The sequence below is a fragment of the Leptinotarsa decemlineata genome, unplaced genomic scaffold (assembly GCF_025532065.1).
Source record: "Leptinotarsa decemlineata unplaced genomic scaffold, Ldec_3_MD MMD2_tig00004307_RagTag_RagTag, whole genome shotgun sequence".
NCBI lineage: Eukaryota > Metazoa > Arthropoda > Insecta > Coleoptera > Chrysomelidae > Leptinotarsa > Leptinotarsa decemlineata.
The window spans coordinates 5,909,590-5,928,559 of record NW_027412606.1 but is presented as its reverse complement, the minus strand read 5'-3'; the positions used below and the strand labels follow the sequence as shown (position 1 = coordinate 5,928,559).

The 18,970-nt window shown below is 36.9% G+C and overlaps 2 protein-coding genes across 18 annotated transcripts in view; both read left to right on the top strand.

The window, feature by feature from the left end:
• LOC111504733 (uncharacterized) overlaps nt 1–2,010 on the top strand; it is a 398,322-nt gene extending 396,312 nt beyond the window's left edge. For all 17 annotated transcript variants that reach the window (XM_074178849.1, XM_074178864.1, XM_074178862.1 and 14 more), the window contains one exon: nt 1,109–2,010. In XM_074178849.1, the coding sequence (XP_074034950.1) occupies nt 1,109–1,187 (79 nt within the window). In that variant the 3' untranslated portion in view covers nt 1,188–2,010. The remainder of the gene's footprint in view (nt 1–1,108) is intronic.
• Nucleotides 2,011–8,563: 6,553 nt separating this feature from the next.
• Nucleotides 8,564–18,970, top strand: part of LOC111504731 (uncharacterized) — a 33,992-nt gene continuing 23,585 nt past the window's right edge. Inside the window, exons 1-2 of the mRNA XM_074178846.1 lie at nt 8,564–8,715; nt 15,700–15,910. Coding sequence (XP_074034947.1) covers nt 8,668–8,715; nt 15,700–15,910 — 259 coding nt within the window. The 5' untranslated portion in view covers nt 8,564–8,667. The remainder of the gene's footprint in view (nt 8,716–15,699; nt 15,911–18,970) is intronic.

The following is an 18,970-nucleotide window of genomic DNA, read 5'->3' as shown; positions in this document are numbered from 1 at the left end:
GAACCGTTTAATCTTCCTCTTGATAATGATCACTTGCTAATCGAAACACGTGTCGAAGTGTTAAAATAACGGTTTGGAAGATTGAACTGTTCAATATTCCTCTTGAAGATGATCACTTGGTGATCGAAACACGTGTCGGGGTGTTAAAATGACAGGTTGGAAGATTGAACTGTTCAATCTTCCTCTTGAAAATTATCATTTTGTGATCAAAAGACGTGTCGAGGTGTTACGATAACGGTTTGTGAGATTGAACTGTTCAATCTTTCTCTTGAAAATGATCACTTGGTGATCCTACAAAATAACGGTTTAGAAGATCAAACTGTTCAATTTTTCTCTTGAATATTATTACTTTGTAATCGAAACACGTGTCGAGTTGTTAAAATTACGGTTTGGAAGAATAAACTTCTCAATCTTCCTCTTGAAAATGATAACTTGGTGATCGAAACACGTGTCGAGGTGTCAAAATAACGGTTTGGAAGATCAAACTGTTTAATTTTATCTTGAAAATTATGACTTTGTGATCGAAACACGTGTCGAGGTGTTAAAATTACGGTTTGGAGGATTAAACTTTTCAATCTTCCTCTTGAAAATGATCACTTTGTGATCAAAAGCCGTGTAGAGGTGTTACGATAACGGTTTTGAAGATTGAACTATTCAATCTTTCTCTTGAAAATTATCTCGTGGTGATCGAAACACGTGTCGAGGTGTCAAAATAACGGTTTGGAAGATTGAACTGTTTAATTTTTCTCTTGAAAATTATCACTTTGTGATTGAAACACGTGTCGAGGTGTTAAAATTATGGTTTGGAAGAATAAACTTTTCGATCTTCCTCTTGAAAATGATCACTTGGTGATCAAAACACGTGTCAACTTGTTAAAATAAAGGTTTGGAAAAAAAAACTTTTCAATCTTCTTCTTGAAAATGATGACTTGGTGATTGAAACACGTATCGAGGTGTTAAAATAACGGTTTGGTGTTGGGAAAAAACTCCAGCAGTATTTATTCCACTGCTCATATGTTATGATTCACTTTGATTTTTTCACAAAATGACTTGGTTTCAATATTGAGAAAAACGATTTTGAATTAATTTGCAACCTTTTTAATTTCAGTAAAGTAGCTGATCAACATCAACTCTCTGAAGAAATGAAAGCATTACTCAAAGAACTCGAGAAAGAAAGTAAGCAATAAGGAGATACACAAATAATTAAAATAAGTTATCTCAGTGTGACTAAGTGTATAATCCAAATATGACTATGACATCATTTTATTGTAATACATCTGAAATTATGACTTCGCTTCAAGCTTGTTACTCAATGATTTTTTTACTCAATTCAGTGACTAAAAAATATAGTATTACTTTCAATGAGATTACATCGGTCCATTTTTAAACAGCACCTCCTGCCGAAAATTTGCCATTTTGAAAAAAATCAGTACTTTTAGCGATTATTGGAAAAAAATCTGATATTTCAAATCAGTGTATATTTCGTATTTTGATTCCTTATATGTATAAAAAATTGCAAGAGATTCCCCAAAACCAAAATGAAATTGAATTATTTTTGCTTGCTAAATGTTTACAAATTGACAGCTACAGAGTGTTTTGGAGAATTTCTTATACCATAATGAATAAAGTACTTAGGAAGATATGTTAGTACCACTAACTACAGTATTCGAGAATATTTATGCTGAATTATTCGTTTTTGTTATAGCTGTTATTTTTTATATATATGTATATTGCTTTACTGTAAGTTAAGGTTACGGAGTTGTAAAAATCGAATGAGGAGGATAAACATTTTAATAAAGATATCTAATGTTATTCTAGCTTCTATGGTTGAATTTAATGTACTATTAATCGTTTTTCTGGTTTTCTTTAGCGGGTAATACTATGGGTTAGTGGTTTTTCCTATAGATTTCAAGAAAACCAAAGGAACGGAATAGCTTCTTATTCGTTTTGAGTCTATGTGAAATATTGAATATTTATCCTGTGTATCTAAAAATAAAGCTTTCAATAAAATATACTTTTATTTATTTCCACTTCTTACTATTCCCTTTAATGGGCACGTCCTAATAATAATGCGTATATAATATGCATAGTATGAATATTATAAATGAAAGTGAGCAATACCATACTGAGGAACATACTTCATCATAAATAGTGTACAACAAATCGAAATTATTATTTCAAAAGACCTTGATCAATAGTATATTGTACAACAAGTGAGAAAAACGACATATGTCTCATGAGCGCAGAAGTTTGTTTGCACGAGCCGAAGGCGAGGTTAGATGTTGAGGATACACAGTTTTTTTTAATTCTAAAGTAAGGTTAGATTGAGCTAGGTTAGGTTGAGTTAGCATGTGATAAATTATGGAATTTCAATCTGATTTCAAGAAACTTAGCAATAAGTGAATGAAAAGGAATAGAAAAAAGTGCGATGATATGGAAAAAGATGTGTTGAATAAAAATATGTGAATTACAATCGTTTATTGCTTAAAAAAAAGGTAATATATGACATCATACAAACTTTGACAGGCTATATCTCGAAAACTAATCGACTCCGACATAAAAAATGTTATGAATTCCTACCGTTACGTAGTATCATCACAGAAAAAATAGCGAAAATCCGTGAGTATCCCGTAAAGTAAAATTTACCCAAATTCTCCTGTGACTGTGAAGTTTATAGAAACCTTGGTGTAATGTCAGTAGGAATGTGCCTGGACTATAATACTGTATAAAAAGTTATCTGTGACGTCCTTGGACAGGGCTCTGTGATTTGGTATTTTAAAATTGGAAAAGTTATTGAATGAACCTTGAAGGTGTTTCATTTAGATGGATGACAGATATTACAAGTGGCGACGAGGATGAACGTATATTGAAAATTTAGTCTAACAACGGATTTGTTTGATTGAAAACAAGTAACATGGCGACGGGACAATTTGGGTTACAAACGGAGTTCAATCCAGACATTCATGATTTCGGCATCCATGTCCGGCGACTAAAATCGTTTTTTACTGCTAATGAGGTGGCAGAGGAAAGTAAGCAGCGAGCAATGTTGTTGAATAGCCTTAATCAGAGTGCATTTGCTTTACTCGAGGACTTATGTGTTCCCGATAAACCAGAAAATAAAGGTTTCAATGTGTTGGTTGAGTTATTGGAGAAACATTATCAACCGCAACGGGCAGTTTATGCAGAAAGGTATGCTTTTTATTCTGCGAAAAAGCTTAAAGTAGAAAGCATTCAAGAATATTCAGTGCGTCTTAGAAGGCTAGCTACACATTGTAAATTTGGTACTTATTTAGACAATGCACTTCGGGATAAATTTATATGTGGTTTCGAACCTGGAAGAATTTTGGATACCTTATTTACCAAAACCGGAGAAGTTGAAATCAGTAAGGAACAAATTGTTTTGCCTCAAGAGGTGGAAAATTCGAGCTTTCAATTAGGTAGCAGTGAGGCACCAGGAGCGGTGGTGGGAAAATCACAAGAGAGAGATTCAACGATGTCAATATCGAATTATGATAATATCAATTCAACTAGTAGTGATCAAGAGACTCATATATCTCCCAGTGAATTATCCCATCGCCCCCAGCGTTTCAGAAAACCACCTGAGCGGTTTGTACCATAGTTATAAGCACAAGAGTTCTAAATTAGAAAGGGAGGAGTGTAATGTCAGTAGGAATGTGCCTGGACTATAATACTGTATAAAAAGTTATCTGTGACGTCCTTGGACAGGGCTCTGTGATTTGGTATTTTAAAATTGGAAAATATAGTTATTGAATGAACCTTGAAGGTGTTTCATTTAGATGGATGACAGATATTACACTTGGTTTTAGTATCGGGTAATTTTATTAAAAGGGCCGAATTAATATCTTCCATGTCATCAATTTTTAATTTTCGAAGTTCATCACAACGGCATGCCTCTGTAAGGCCAATAGCTAATAGCACCCTGAAATGAAAACCAAACATTCATTTTTCGATAAAAATTAAAAAAAATTCAATTGATACTTTTATCAACGAATACTTTTCATCAGGTACATCTTTTGAAATTGTTGAATTTGTGTTTTTGACTGTTTTGGAGCATATTTTTCAGAATTGCGTTTCAAAAATGCACGTAGTTCTTGACATACCAACACAGTTTTTAATAATTATGGTACTCCTCAGCATCGAGTACTGAGATCATAATGTTGATGATTTCAATCTTCTTGACAACTCTTCAAAATAAACTAACATGGTATTTGCGGAACAAGAATTCACCTTGGCTTTCATTTTTCAGTCCATAAAGTTTCTGTAAGTGATTTCATATTCATGGTCGTTATTGAACTCGCGTCTTTCTTCTAAAGAATGGTTTGCAAACTTGGAATTGATCTTTCCATTCGAAAAACTATTTTTATGCTCTCCAATTCTTTGGAAAATAATTCTCTCCGTTTGTCCAATGTGAAGTTTTGGGCCAGAGCCACAAGTCAAAATATATACAACTCATGCAGTTCCACATTTGCAAACCATCTTTTAAAAGGACATGAGGTTAATCACGACTATGCTGTGTTACACGCAGAAAAGAAAAGTTTAGAACTCAATCTTTTAAAATGTTCAGAAATAAATCGATTCAAGAATTCGTGTCATTTACTGAATAACCGAATATAATTAAACTCCCCGTTACTGAATATTTTTCCAAATCTGAAAACTGGTAATTTATCAAATGGAGATCCAAATTCCATATAGTTTCATTGATATGGAAATTTTGAAAAATCAAAGTACCTATTCGATCAAGTCTTATATTTATTCATTATTCATATCAACTTATTTCATTACATGAAAATTGAATTATCAAATATCAAAATTGGGTTACTGAATGAAAGAAACAAATTAAAAGCAGATGTATATCTGTCCTAAACTGAGTAAAAACCAATAATTCCTGTCGATTGTTCAAATCGTGGGGCAGCCACTTTTCGAGGTTTTTGACCTTTCCAATACGATCTAAATCATCAAAAACCACAAGAGAGCTGACGCCCACTTTTTCCGCCTTGCCATGGAATGTTGGGATGGGTCGTTCTCCAGCAGTCTTCAAATCATCATCCTGGATTACTGTAGGTTGACCACTTTGAAGCTCATCTTCGAAGCTGAAATCTCGTGAACGAAATTTCGCAAACCAACAGTGCGATCAATAACACTATCATTGCCAAAGGCCTGGTTAATTTTTTTGGCTGTTTCGGCAGCGAAAATCGCTTAACGACATCATGTAGATGTAAGCTGAAAAGAGTCAAAAAATCAAAGTTTGGAAAAAATTAACAGCATCAATGTATAGAGTACCAAATTCTCTATCGATCAGTATATATAACGACACAGCAGAATACTTATTTATTGAGATATGGAGTTGAAAAAAATGTATAACCAGCTATCGCACCCCTAAGAAGGACAACCCTCAGAAGTTGAAACTTTTGCGAGCTAAGGACTAACGAGGTCTTACCTTTTAACGTGTGATTCCTAACGAAAACACAAAATATCAAAATGGACAAAGCTTTTGAAACAACCTAATAGAATCGGATGTTAGCCAACATTTATTTGCCTATGTTGACAATGTATAGTTATCATGACAGACACGAATTTTATTAGTGGAAACATTCGATAGTAGGAGGAACTACCGCCGGCGCGAATTTCAAATGTTTTTGTCGGTTATGGAAAAGTATTCCCAAGATACATGCCTAACAGATTCATCTACCGGGACTTGGACCTCAAGAGCTGGTTCAGGACCTATATATGAAGTTGATGATCCGCGTCTAACGCATTCATCAGCTTCATCATTACCTGTGATCCCTGAATATCCTGGCACCCAGTACAAAGGTAATTTGTTCCTGTTTGCAAGTTCATTCAGTTCTTCATGGCATTCCCAGACCAGGTTTTGTCAGAGCCTCTAGTGCGCTCTTGCTGCCTGTAAAAGTATTGATCCGCTTATTTCTTTGAGGTCTCAATTTAATAAGCCTTGCACACTGCAAGATAGCATACACTTCCGCCTGTACGAATATGTATAGTCAGTCCTAGCAGATACCTGTAGTTTAGATTTCTATCCGCTTGGTATATTCCAGCTCCCGTTCCATGTTTGGTCTCCGATCCATCTGTATACCAGGTGTTTTTTCCAAACATGTTTTCGGAATGACTAATGGTCTTCCGCTCTTCACGGCTTATGATTTTGGCCGTGAAGTTTGTCTTGGAGGTGTACTTCGGTGTCATGTGGTCCGTGCACATATTCAATATGTGCTCCTCCACTTCGGTGAGTTTTCCAGTCAGAATTGGCCCATCCTGGCCTTCCCCATTATCACAAAGTGTAAAGGAGGTAGATTCAGGAGTGTCTCCAATGCAGCTGTTGGGGTAGTTCTCATTTCTCCCTTCATTTCCAAACATACAAGTCTTTGCAACTTGCCTAGTTTGTTGATGGCGGTCGCCTGCTTCATCTTTGGCTACCAGACCAGAGATGCGTATGTTATCATGGGTTTAACCACCATCGGGTATAGCTAATATACCATGTCTGGTTTTATCCCCCATGTTTATCCATAGGTGCGTCTGGTGAGCATCAGTGCTACCTCCGCTTTCCTCTTTATCCTGTCCAAGTGTTGGTTCCAGATCAGTTTGAAATCTAGGATTACTCCCAGATATTTCACCTCCCCCGACACTTCACCTCGAAGTTTCAGAGGTTAGAGACCCTCCGTTTTAGTCCTCTTGGTGAATGCTATTATGGTCGATTTGGATGGGCTTATGTTAAGCCCTTCTTCTTCGGTCCATCTTGTTATAATGTTCAGGGCCTGCTGCATGCATCCCTTCACTACATTATTGGATTTACCCTGGACTAAGATGACTAAGTCGTCTGCATAGCCCAGTGCTCCATACCCATTATGGTCCAAGAGACATAGTAGCTCGTCTATTACAAGGTTCCATAACAGAGGGGATAGAACCCCCCCTGAGGACAGCCCCTTGCTACCCGTGCCACGACTGTTTCCCCCATAATGGTTGTGTTTACCAATCTTGTTCTAAGCATGCAGTCTATCCACCTACAGCTTGTCTTGTCGAACCCTCTTCTTCTCGACGCCTGGATGATTGATTCTAACGACGTATTATCAAATGCGCCCTCAATGTCCAAAACATCAGCTGGAAGTACTTCCTTGTTTTTGTAAGTATATTCTACTTTTTCTGTAACCCGACATAGAGCCGTTTCTGTTGGCATACCTGATCTGTATGCATATTGGTCTCGATGTAATGGTCTGATAGCCAGTGATACGTCCCTGATATACCTGTCAAATAGTTTTTCTAGCGTTTTCAACGCAAATGACATAAGACTAATTGGTCTCAAAGCCTTCGCCGAGTCCTGTCCGATTTTCCCAGGTTTTGGAATGAAAGTGGCCCTGATCAGTCTCCAAGTTTTTGGTATGTATCCCAGTGCTAAGCTTGCTCTGAGAATTGTACTTTCGGTCCCTTTTGAAGCATTACTGGGTATAAGCCATCAGATCCCGGCGACTTATAGGGTTGAAATGAGTGTGCAGCCCATTCAAATTTCTCCATATCTATCACCTTCTTTGCCATTTGCCACTCCTCCCTGGATGCCCTTTTCGGGGTCTCCAGTTCTGAATTCGCCCAGGACTCCGGTTTGTAATTTCGGACCCGGGAAAGTGTACCCGGAAAAGCTCTCTGATAGTCTCTTCTCCGGTTTTTGTTTACTCCCCCGTATTTGTTTTCAGATTATTTATTGGGACCTGAGGTTCCTTCGAGAGTATTTTGTAGAGCCTGGCACATGCTTGGGTCTGTTCGACCTCCTCATATCGCCCTCTCTACGTATCTCTCTTGGATTTTCTTAGGACTTTGTTAAACTCAATTGGGGACCTTTATATACAGATTACAAAAAAAATCTGTTTAAAATCTGTTTTTCCGTTAATCATCTGTCGTCACCATACGAAAGACAACCCTCAGAAGTTGAGAAACTTATGCGAGCTAAAGACTAACGAGGTCTCACGTTTCAACGTGTGATTCCAGGTAGACACACACAAACTTAGTTCGCAACCGAAAGACACTTATCTCAGGTAATGTTAAGGGAAATCCCATTCAATTATTACACAGTTAAGTCAGGACAAACAATATCAATACATCACGAAATATTAGCACCTAAAGGCTGACTTTCAACAGCGAGAGGTGCCCATCAGCAGGTTGAGGTCCACTCAGGGATGAATGGGGGTGGATGGACGAGATTCTAGCTTCTGCATACAGAACCCCTGTGGGGAAGATTCTATCTCAGAGCACTCAATCCCGGAGTATTTAGGTTGTTAACAGACAAAGGTAACGAGAGTGCTCTGTGTGACATTAAATTGTAGGCTGCTAATTTATGACTGTTGGGATGGAGAGTACACAGAATCACTTGGAATTGTAATGTCTGTCTGTATAGCTCAATTTCATGAATACATTGAACTCAAATTTATTATGTCGTGTGATGATCAAGTCTACGAAAATAATTTTTTTCTCTTGTGTGAACTTTATGTTTCTATTGAGATTATTCATACGAATAATGTTTCATTGAAATGAATGGCAAAACTCAATACATGCATCTGCCGTTCCTTGATAATTAATTCTGACAACACTGACAACTATGTAGAATCACTTGTTCAGCAGTGTAAACTTGTACAAAATTTTTGTATTATGTTACGTTACATCCTTATAAAATTACCTGGTTTAACCTGCATATCGGTGAGTACAATTTGACTTTACGTTAGTATTTCTATTACCGATTTTTCTTTGAATTTTTTCAAACGTTATTTGGAATACAGGAAATGTCAATTTGACATATTACAAGCGAATACCTTTTGATATCGATTCCTTCGTTTTCTTCAATATTGTTTCAATCAGTAATGAAACTTTCATTCTCTTAGCATTGAAATATATTCAGAATAACGGAGGTCATTAAATTAAAATCGTCAATTTTAACATCATCATAGAATCATAACCAAAATATCACCTAACTAGCGACGAAGTTATATACCGCTTATATCATTGTTCTGTATATGTACGCTGAGAATGCCGAGATCGATTCATTAATACCATTGCTACTCTGCTAACTGATAATAATAATTTAAAAAAACTACTACATACACTGTTCTCATTCTATCTCGAAAATAGCTGTTCATATGGGGGAGTCGAATACAACTTATAGTGGAGGTGAGTTATCATAATAATGAGAGAGTGTAGGAACAGAAAATTAGAAACGTCTTCATACCAGGTTACAGAAACAGGAGAATATGCTCATGAAAACAAGGAAGTACTTTGGGCTCAAGTTCCAGATAGATAGACGGTATGCTTGGAACAAAATTTGTTCTCACGTTCATGATGGGAAAAACAGTAGTGGCTCGGGTGGCAAGGGGTTGGTTGTTCTCGATGGGGAGTTTTGTCCCCACTCTCATTATATTATAATTAGTTATTATAACAGGATAGATAAAAAAAGAAAGGCTGAACATAGGCCCAACGAAAATACCCAAGAAGGACATGACAGAGGGCTTAGGACTAAAACTTCGAAGGCTGAGATATACTGGCTGGACGCTGGCTCTACACAATGGTTGTTTAACGTTGGTGACCAAAAAGAAAAAAAACGATCACTATTAACAAACCAAGCGGGGGGGGCAGTGATAATCATACCAACAGCTGCATTGGAGATGCTCTTGAATCTTCACGTCTGCGAAGAGTGGGGAATCAATAGTTTCCCAAGAACATGCTTGACAGAAACACTGGGTTCACAGACGGTTCGAAAATCGAACATGAGACAAGAGCTGAAATTTACTGTGCTGGGAGAAATTTACATTTCAGACCCGCTTGGTCGTTACACATCAGTCTTTCGAGCTGAAGTGTATGAAATTTTGCAATGGAACATCAGTTTGAGGCCTCAACGAACTGGGAAGAACTGTTTCAACAAAGCAGGGATCCAATAATCTCAATTACAGGACTCTGTCGATTGAAATGACACCTGATCAAAATAGGGATGCATAACGAAGACAATAACTGCTAACAATGAAATATGGGCGAAAAATTGAACGTGATATTTTTTGAAAATGTGAGGCACTGGATCTCAGGAGGAAAACTTATTATGGACAACTTGTAGCATGTCCAGAAGAAAATCGATAACATCCAACAAAAGACATGTACAAATTATTACCGGAAACCAGAATGTATAAATGAAATATTTGAAGTAGATAGGGGAAATAAATCGTTGGTGCTGCAATCTTTATCGGGACTTGGAAGGAATGGACAAATCAGACGACCCCCAAAAATATGAAAAAACTACCGTCGTAGGTAGATAATCAAAATTTGTGTTATCTCGTGTAGAACAATTCATTTACTGAAAATGTAACAAATTGTGAGTAACTTTTTTTACAATTGGCTGTACTTTTGTTACGTGACACAGGCTAACTCCCTAAAATTGTTGCATTCATAATAATTATATTAAATAGCATATTTTGAGTTGTGTAACGTTCCTGTGTATGATATCTATTTCAATTCCATTACGAATGTTTTGAGCTCAATCTAAATGAGAAAAGTGATTTCCTCCGGTTCTTATCTGAAAGAAACGTCTACGCATGATCTATGTTTGAGATTTTCTAATGATGTGTTTAACTTTTCCCTTCATTTTTTAGAAATTTTTCAACTTCTCTACAGGGCCTTCCCTGTAAGTCAGAAATGAACATGTATTTGAAAATTTCAAAGAGCACGTCAATTTTTATTTCTAAGAGCATTAATTCTGACATGGAAATCACACCCGAAACTTCACCCCCCTGCGGTCAGCAACTACCCCCCCCCTATTCTTTTTAAAGGCATTTTAGGTCAAATGATGCATCATTTGAAATGTCTCCTGTCCCTGTATTGCCTCTGTACTTTTTTTTCAAATTAGTCCATTCCTTATTAAGAAATTAAATGTTGAACGTTTTAAGAAAAAACAGAAAATTCGCTATCGTTCATTTTAATGAGGAAATCAACAACAAATAATATCACTGGAAACAAAATCAACGGATGAATTGTTCGAAATGACCTCCACCTAGCTCCATACAATAATACAGTCTTCTCTCGAAAGCGTTCCGTACATTATTCAAGATGTCCGGAGTCAGCAATCGGCATTCCGAACAATTCTTTGTCGCAGGTCTTCAAGATTTGTAGGCTCAGTCAAGTACACTCTCGACTTCAGGTGTCCCCACATGAAGAAATCCATCAGTGTGAGATCAGGTGATGTAGCTGGCCACTCCACTGGACCCCATCTGCCGATTCAACGCATTGGAAAATGTTCGTCCAAAAACTGTCTCACCCGAATATGAAAATCTGAAAATCTACTGAATTTATGGACAACTTGTCTGAATTGTCATCATTTTCTTAAATTTGTGTGATCATAGGATCTACACAGTCTTGTAACAGATTTAAGTATGTGTTTCATTGAATTTACCTTCAATGAAGAATGGTCCAACAATATGGTTATCAAGAAGCCGGCCCAGACATTAAATTTTTGTGGAGTTTGTGAATGTGTTTCCATCACCAAATTAGGATTCACATCACTTCAGTAACAACAATTATGTCTATTCACTTCACCATTCAACATGAAAGAAATTTCGTCTGAAAATCATGTATTTTATAATAGGTTTGGGTTGTTGGTCAATTTCTCGCTGAACACCTCAAAAAAAAGTCGGCGATCAGGATAATCTTCGTTTAATTCCTGAACTAGCCTTATTTTGGAAGAATGAAATTTGTAGGCTTTCAAAATCGGAAAAACACTAGTAGCTGATACACCAGACGCTCTAGCTACTTATTGAAAAGATTGTCGATTATATCAATTTGTACATGTCCTAAAACTGCAACTTCGACTCCGTCATTCCTGACAGAACGGGATACTCCATGTTTTCTGTTTTGAACCGAACCTGAAGTTCGAAACTTATCCATTAACTGTTTTACGTATTGATGGCTCACGTTGTGATCTGGATGATTCGTGTTATTCATTCTTGGAGCTGCTTTAGCACATTCATTATTTCGATAAAAGGTTGCAACAATTTATATTCTTTCTTCAGTATAATAAACTATGTTGAAACAAAGTGAACAAGGATGAAAACTAGGCTCAACAAAAACTACCAGTGCAGAAGAAACTAACAGTGTCGTCCATTTCAAAATACGTTTACTACTGAATAAATAAATTCTACAAATCTAGTAGACCTGCGACAGAGAATTGTTCAGGAATGCCGATTTCCGACTCCGGACTTCTGGATCTTCAATAATGTAAGAAACGCTTTCGAAGGTAGACTGTATTATTGTATGGAATTAGATGGAAGTCAGTCATTTTGAACATCTTATGCGTTGATTGTGTTGCTATTGATATTATCATTTGAAAAATAGGGGGTTACTGCTGACCGCAGGGAGGTGAAGCTTCGGGTATGATTTCCATATCAGAATTAGTCCCCCTAGAAAAAAATTGACGTGTTCTTTGAAATTTTCGATTACACGTCCGTTTCTGACTTACACGGGGGGGTCAAATTTTCGTTGGAACGCCCTATATAGTCAATCTATTCTTGTCAGTTTCCTTAGTTCTTCACGGCATTTCCAGATAAGTATCAATGCCAGTTTTGGATTCATCATTGTCCCAAGTGCAGCCTTACAGAATCTATTGATCCGCTCATTTCGTTAAGACCTCAAACAGAGGTATTAGTCATGAAAGTAGTTTTTTGCAGGCATTTGCCGAATCTGACATTGCAAGTGAGCTGTGATGATATTTCGACTTTCATACGATGTATGAGATATCAGGTAACCCTATGAAAATAATCGTGAGGAGGAGAGTTGGGAGAACGAGTGGTCATTTGATTTACTGCGTCTGCTAATAATTTTTCTATTACATCCAAATAAATTGCGTACTTCAGTTGAAAAATATGGAGCTCCATTCAGTTGATAACAAATATTTTCATCAATTTAATTAAAATGGCTTTCGTCTGAAAGTATTTTTTGTGGGAAATGAGAGTTCCGCAGTGGTGTCAAAAAGATCTAGAGAAATTTTTATCAACAAAACAAGCTTGAAAGTTACACACAGACATTCATCTCAACGTTTTGGTGGCTATAATCTGCCTCCGTCCTTGGAATTGTAAAAATCCAAGAAAATTCGCAGTTTTTGCTCCGCTGATTCGCTTCATTACCAAACTTCCTGTCCAAATATCAGCTTTCATCAGAAATGAAAGCCATACTACCATTATTCAATGGGAATTTTTTCGGCTCCAAGTGTTGCTCTTTGAAGGCTTCATTTTAAAAGCGAGGGAATTCGTTATGAAACACGATTTTTTCCTGAATGGATACCATTGCATATCATCCTTTTTACTGAATATACTTCTGGTATTTCACAGACATCATTTTCGTAGCAATTTGTTTCGATAGGTAACTAATTCAATTTGTAAGGAGCTTCTGTCTGGTCTGGGAGTAACTTCGTTGTGTCCAGTCTCACATATGTTTCCAATTTTCTACATATCTAAAATATATTACCATTTCTTTTGATATTTCAGGGGGCGAGGGAGATGAAATCATCAGTAACGCAAAAAATTAATTTGTCCATCACCCTCATAATATACTTGAATTTCACAGTTTTCTCAGAATATTTACTAACCACTGCCTTGAGTGAAATAAAGTAGTTGAAAAATCATTTTCATTCGATTTCGCATTCTCATATGCGGTATTAGTGTATTATTCGAGTGATAAAAATAGTCATTACTAATTTAAAGAAATGAACTTTAAATGTTCAAGCCCGTCTTGGATATACCTACACAGAAAACAACTACTCCATTGGCTAATACCACGAACGGCGTTGGATCATATCCGACAGGCGTCAGTGCAGGAATCTTCACAGAAAATGTCCTGCATATGCAACTGGCAATACAACTGAAAGGGTCGACACTCAATTTTGGAACGGGCACCCTTGCAAACCGGTTTCCGGCTCCTTAGCTACTCGTCAGTGCAAGATAGTAACCATCATCGACCTACAGTCAATGATATTCCATAATTGAAAATCGAAATTCTTTCAGAGTATTTCATTCCTCGTCTTAACTTGGAGCGAACATCAAAAATGTCACTTCATCTAGTTTTTTTTTCATTTATTTATCTGAAAATAAAAATCCTAATATAAATACAAGTCCAAAAAGGTAAAAATGGTATATAAAAATATTAAAATGGTATAAAAATTCTTCTAACAATAAAATACGTTCAAATAATATATAAATACAAGAAGCTAAAAACCTTAAAATAGAAATGTGTTCCTGAGAATATTGTCCCATAACACAGAACAAATCAGTAGTATTCAGAATAATTAGTTCCATATTACAATTATACCAGGGTATAAAAGCAATTATTCGAGTGGGTAGGTAATGAAATATTTAACATACCACAATGTAACAGGATGTAACACAATGTATACAGAACACATAAAAGCTCGAACCAATGGAATAATGCGATGATGTGAAACATAAAAATTAAAAAAAATTCAGAAAATTCATAGAGTACGTGATGTAATATATTTTTTCAACTGAGCCTTGAGTGAATATAAAGTAACAGAATCTTCAATGTGGTATGTTAATTGGTTGAAATCATTCAATTCTCTGAAAAACAACGATTTCATAGATTGCTTTGTTCTTGTCCTGGGAATGTGGAATTCATTGGTGGTTCTTGTGTTGTAGTCATGAATTTGATTATTGTACGTAATGAAGGAATCAAAATATTTTGGAAATAAATTTCTGGTTATTTTATAAATGAATATCATACTCGAGGAATACATTCTATCTGCCACATCATACCATTTGAGGGCACTCAGCATGCATTGAATGGGAGTGTAGGTATCTATTACATTTTAAGATGATTTTCAAACCTCGATTTTGCAGTTTCTGTAACTTCTGTACATTGTTTTTATCTAATCTAGTGGACGAGGTACTTACCAACTGCATATCCCAAATTTGCCCGATTCCTCTGAATAAGGAAGAAAAACTTTCTTATTAGTCTATGCTTGAAGACGGGCAGTAAACAAATCTAAAGAAATCAAATTTAAATATTCAATCCCGTCTTGGATATACCTACACAGTAGGTTGAATGGACTGACGCCTATCAGAAAACAACTACTTCACTGGCTAATACCGCGAACGGCGTTGGATTATATCCGACAGGCGTCAGTGCAGGCTATAATCCAACACCGTTAGGCTTATTTGAGTTTCTAACTACTCTAACCACGAATTTCTGGAAAATATCATAACTTTCGCGACATCACAAATTTCTGGTGGGGGTATACTCGTTTTCATTTTTGAGTTAATGTTTCTAATCCCATTTTTCTTAAAGAAAATGTAGTTTTTCGAACGAACTTTCAGATGAAAGATTGAGTATAATGTTCAAGAAAAATTTTGCGGTAGGTAAATTATCAAAACACCAATTCAAACGCAATTGTTAAATAATTAATTTGTTCATCTGTCGTTGGTCTCGAAAGTGATGAATCCTACATTTGGTGAACTGTGATTGGTCCAACAAAAAACGATCATGAAATTAGGTTCCACATTTTTCAATAATTACAAAATTGAGATTATGAATTCCATCAGTACAAGTATTGATTATACAGAAAGGGTGTTCAATTTCTTCTTTACTCAACAGATTTTTTCATTCACAATTCTATGAAATAACGATATTTTCATTTCTAAGGACGCTCCTGTATCATCACCATGTCATGTTCGTATGTTAAGATCCCTATCTCCAGTAAAACCCGAATATCGAGAAGATAGAGGAAGAAACTGTTTCCCAAAGCACTTATACAAGAGATCCTATTCATATCCTTCTGCTCGGCCGAAAACAGAAAATTCATCAGGTTCTCGCCGAGGGCTCTATTGTGGAACTAATCCTCAGGATACAAAATGTGAGTACGCTACATCATTATAGCCTGTTATTGGTATCTTATACAACATGAGATCTATACTAATAATATGAACGACTTAACGGATTTAGGTGATACTTTACATTAATACAGCTCAATACATCAGGCTACAATTCAGCAGCGTGCGCTGCCTATACCGTTGAATTTACATGAAGATAATGTATCATAAGATTGCTTATCTTGAATGATTCTAAATAAAAGTCCGTGATAGCATATATCTACATCTTATGTGGTAGCCACTATATGCACAATACTGACCCATGAATACAGTTGAATTGAATACTTTTCCTACAATGTACATTTTGAAATATCTGTCAAATTCTTATGAAAAATGATACAATTGTCGTTTAATGTATTTAATATTGATAACCTTTATCTTTCACTCTAAATAATTTGGACTAATCGTTCAAAAGTTATCACGATAAGGTTAACTTGACGCAACGCAGTAAGCCATTGCGAGTCGCGCCTACTGTAAGACGACGACGACGGGTTATGGAGGGGCGGTCTAGGCAATAAAGCACCATCGCCAAGAAGGCGAACCGAAAGCAGGCAGACGCTTGAGGGCAGACGTCGGTGACGGTTGTGTTAGTTAGTGTAGTTTCAAGATTCTAGGGTAGGTAGCTTCGTCTGTACGGCTGTAAGGAAAGTTGCTGGAGGATTTAGAGGACGGAAGAATGATTGGAGTGTACGGGAATGCCGAAGCGGGGTTGGAGGATGAAAGAATGGGAATAGGCTGGGCGTATAAAAGGTGAGAGGATAAATCAACAACAGGGAATGAAAGCATCACCGGTCAAAGCAGCGTGGACGAAGCAGATCTGATTGTGATAGACCGAATGATGAGCATGTGGAGTATGGATGAGAGCCTGAAAGTAGTCAGTGACTCTGCTGTAGCTGTAACAATGATTCAGCGGATGATTGACGAGTGGAGCATGAGGAAAGTACTTACCCAGATTACATGGGAGTAACACAGAAAACATGAAGGCACATGAAGAGGCCACTAAGGGTAGGAATAACGGGAAGGTCACATGGAATGTGAGGAAGCTACACAACAAAATGGAGGAGAAGAAACTGATAAAAGAGAGTATCAGGAGAGAATGGCAGGAGGGAATGGGAGAGGGGCACGACTAGGTGACTGTTCTACAGATTTTGTGAAACTGTCGGATATGAATCATTGGATCAGTCGCGAAAGGCTGTTCAGCTGTTCACGGGGCATGGGAGCTTTCCGGGATACCTGGCACGATTCAACCTGGGTCCGGAGGTTCCCTGCCTTTGTGACTATGGGTAGCCTGAAACGGCAGAGCACGTGATTGATAGATGCTTGCACCGAGATAGGATTGGACGGCGAGAGTGGAAGGAAAGGGTGGAAAGGACAGGACGGATGGTGAAATGATGCTGAGGGACATGAATGGAAAAAAGAATGAATGGATACGATTCGCGAATGAATAGGCGGACAGTGTGGTGAGGGATGAGAAGCATGGATGGTAAGCTGCCAGCTCACAGAGACAGAAAGGAAATGTCGTTTCTGAGGGGGGTCACGTGGTCTTTCCAGTCAGAGCGGACATCGATCTGTTGAATTGTGAAGAGCTCCGAAGAAATGTTCATGTTCTGTTTATTGGGGTACATGTGTTGGGCCCATTGGATGTAGGGGAAGAGGCTATTATGTTGATTCAATAATTTTTTCTACTTCTACTACGGGTAGAAGAGAGAATTGTTGTTTCAGTTTGGTTGGACATTATGTTATGAATTAAAAGGCATTATGCATGTACGTCGATATAAGAGTCTCAGTACCCACTTATACAATATTTGATAGCTGTTCAACCCACGTTACCGTGAGAACTTTCCCTTTGTGTTATTCCTAGTTATCTATCTATAGACCAACTTACTCTTGAATCCGTTGAGCTGTTCAGGCGTGATAAAGTAATATATTACATTCATCCATCCTTACAAACTTTACGCATTTATAATATTAGTAGGAGTAGGATTAGTAGGATAACCAATGTATGTCATTCTAATCCTTTCTGTTTTTTCTACTGATGCTTCTCAATATTGTATGAATGGGTACCTATCGGTTGACCGACACCCTTATATCAACGTACAGCCGAAGCTACATAACCTAGAATCTAGAAATATGCAGGTAGATCATTTGTATAGCGTAAATAAGCATAAAGAGAGGAAACCCCCAAAGGGGGAAAAATAGGGATTCAAAGATTGTATTGAATTTTGTCAGTTTTGAAGTTGGAAACCTGAAGTTTTGGGTAGATGAAAATATTGTTAATATTTATTTAAATGGTATGTCACTTAAATTAATGCGACAAACCAAATTCTACGCGGATGTAGCTGTGGGCAACAACTAGTGATGTATGTTTCCAATATGATTGACGCGACTGATGCAATCTACATTTGAACTGTGTTACCAACGTGGCTTTAACTACCTATTTTCAACCATCGATCAGAGAGTGGGGGTGAGTGTGAGAAAAAAGAACGCCACGTGATTTAAACCAATCAGTAGTTAATGTTAGATACCTAACTCACAAAATTGATCATGAAACAGTGACTGTGGATGAGTGAGAATGTCATATAAATCAAATTCAAATAGGCTGTGTACCTTTATCGACTTCCAGTATTACTCTATAGCTACGACAAAATTCATTGAATAAACGAAGTAAAATGTTTCGGAGGCAATTTGTTTCGACACAGAAAAAAAAAACTAAGAAAAGTTGATATTGGTTATGATCCCTTTGTCACTAGTTTCAATATCAAACTTTGTGAACATTCAATCAGTACTTTTTATACCTCCGTATAGATCTATATTTCGGCTGACAGACTTTTCCAAAAATATCGTAATTTTCAAGTACCCACACAAAGGAACTTCTTGATCTTAGAATTATAAATGAAGGAAACTAGAGATATATCTCAGTCGTGGTATTTTATTCAAATAAGGTAATGATTGAATAAATTTGTGTATGTAGCCGTTACTGCGTGGTAGGAGATCACATTTATTTGTTACTAAAGTTACGGTAGTTTCGCCCTATAAGAATATTT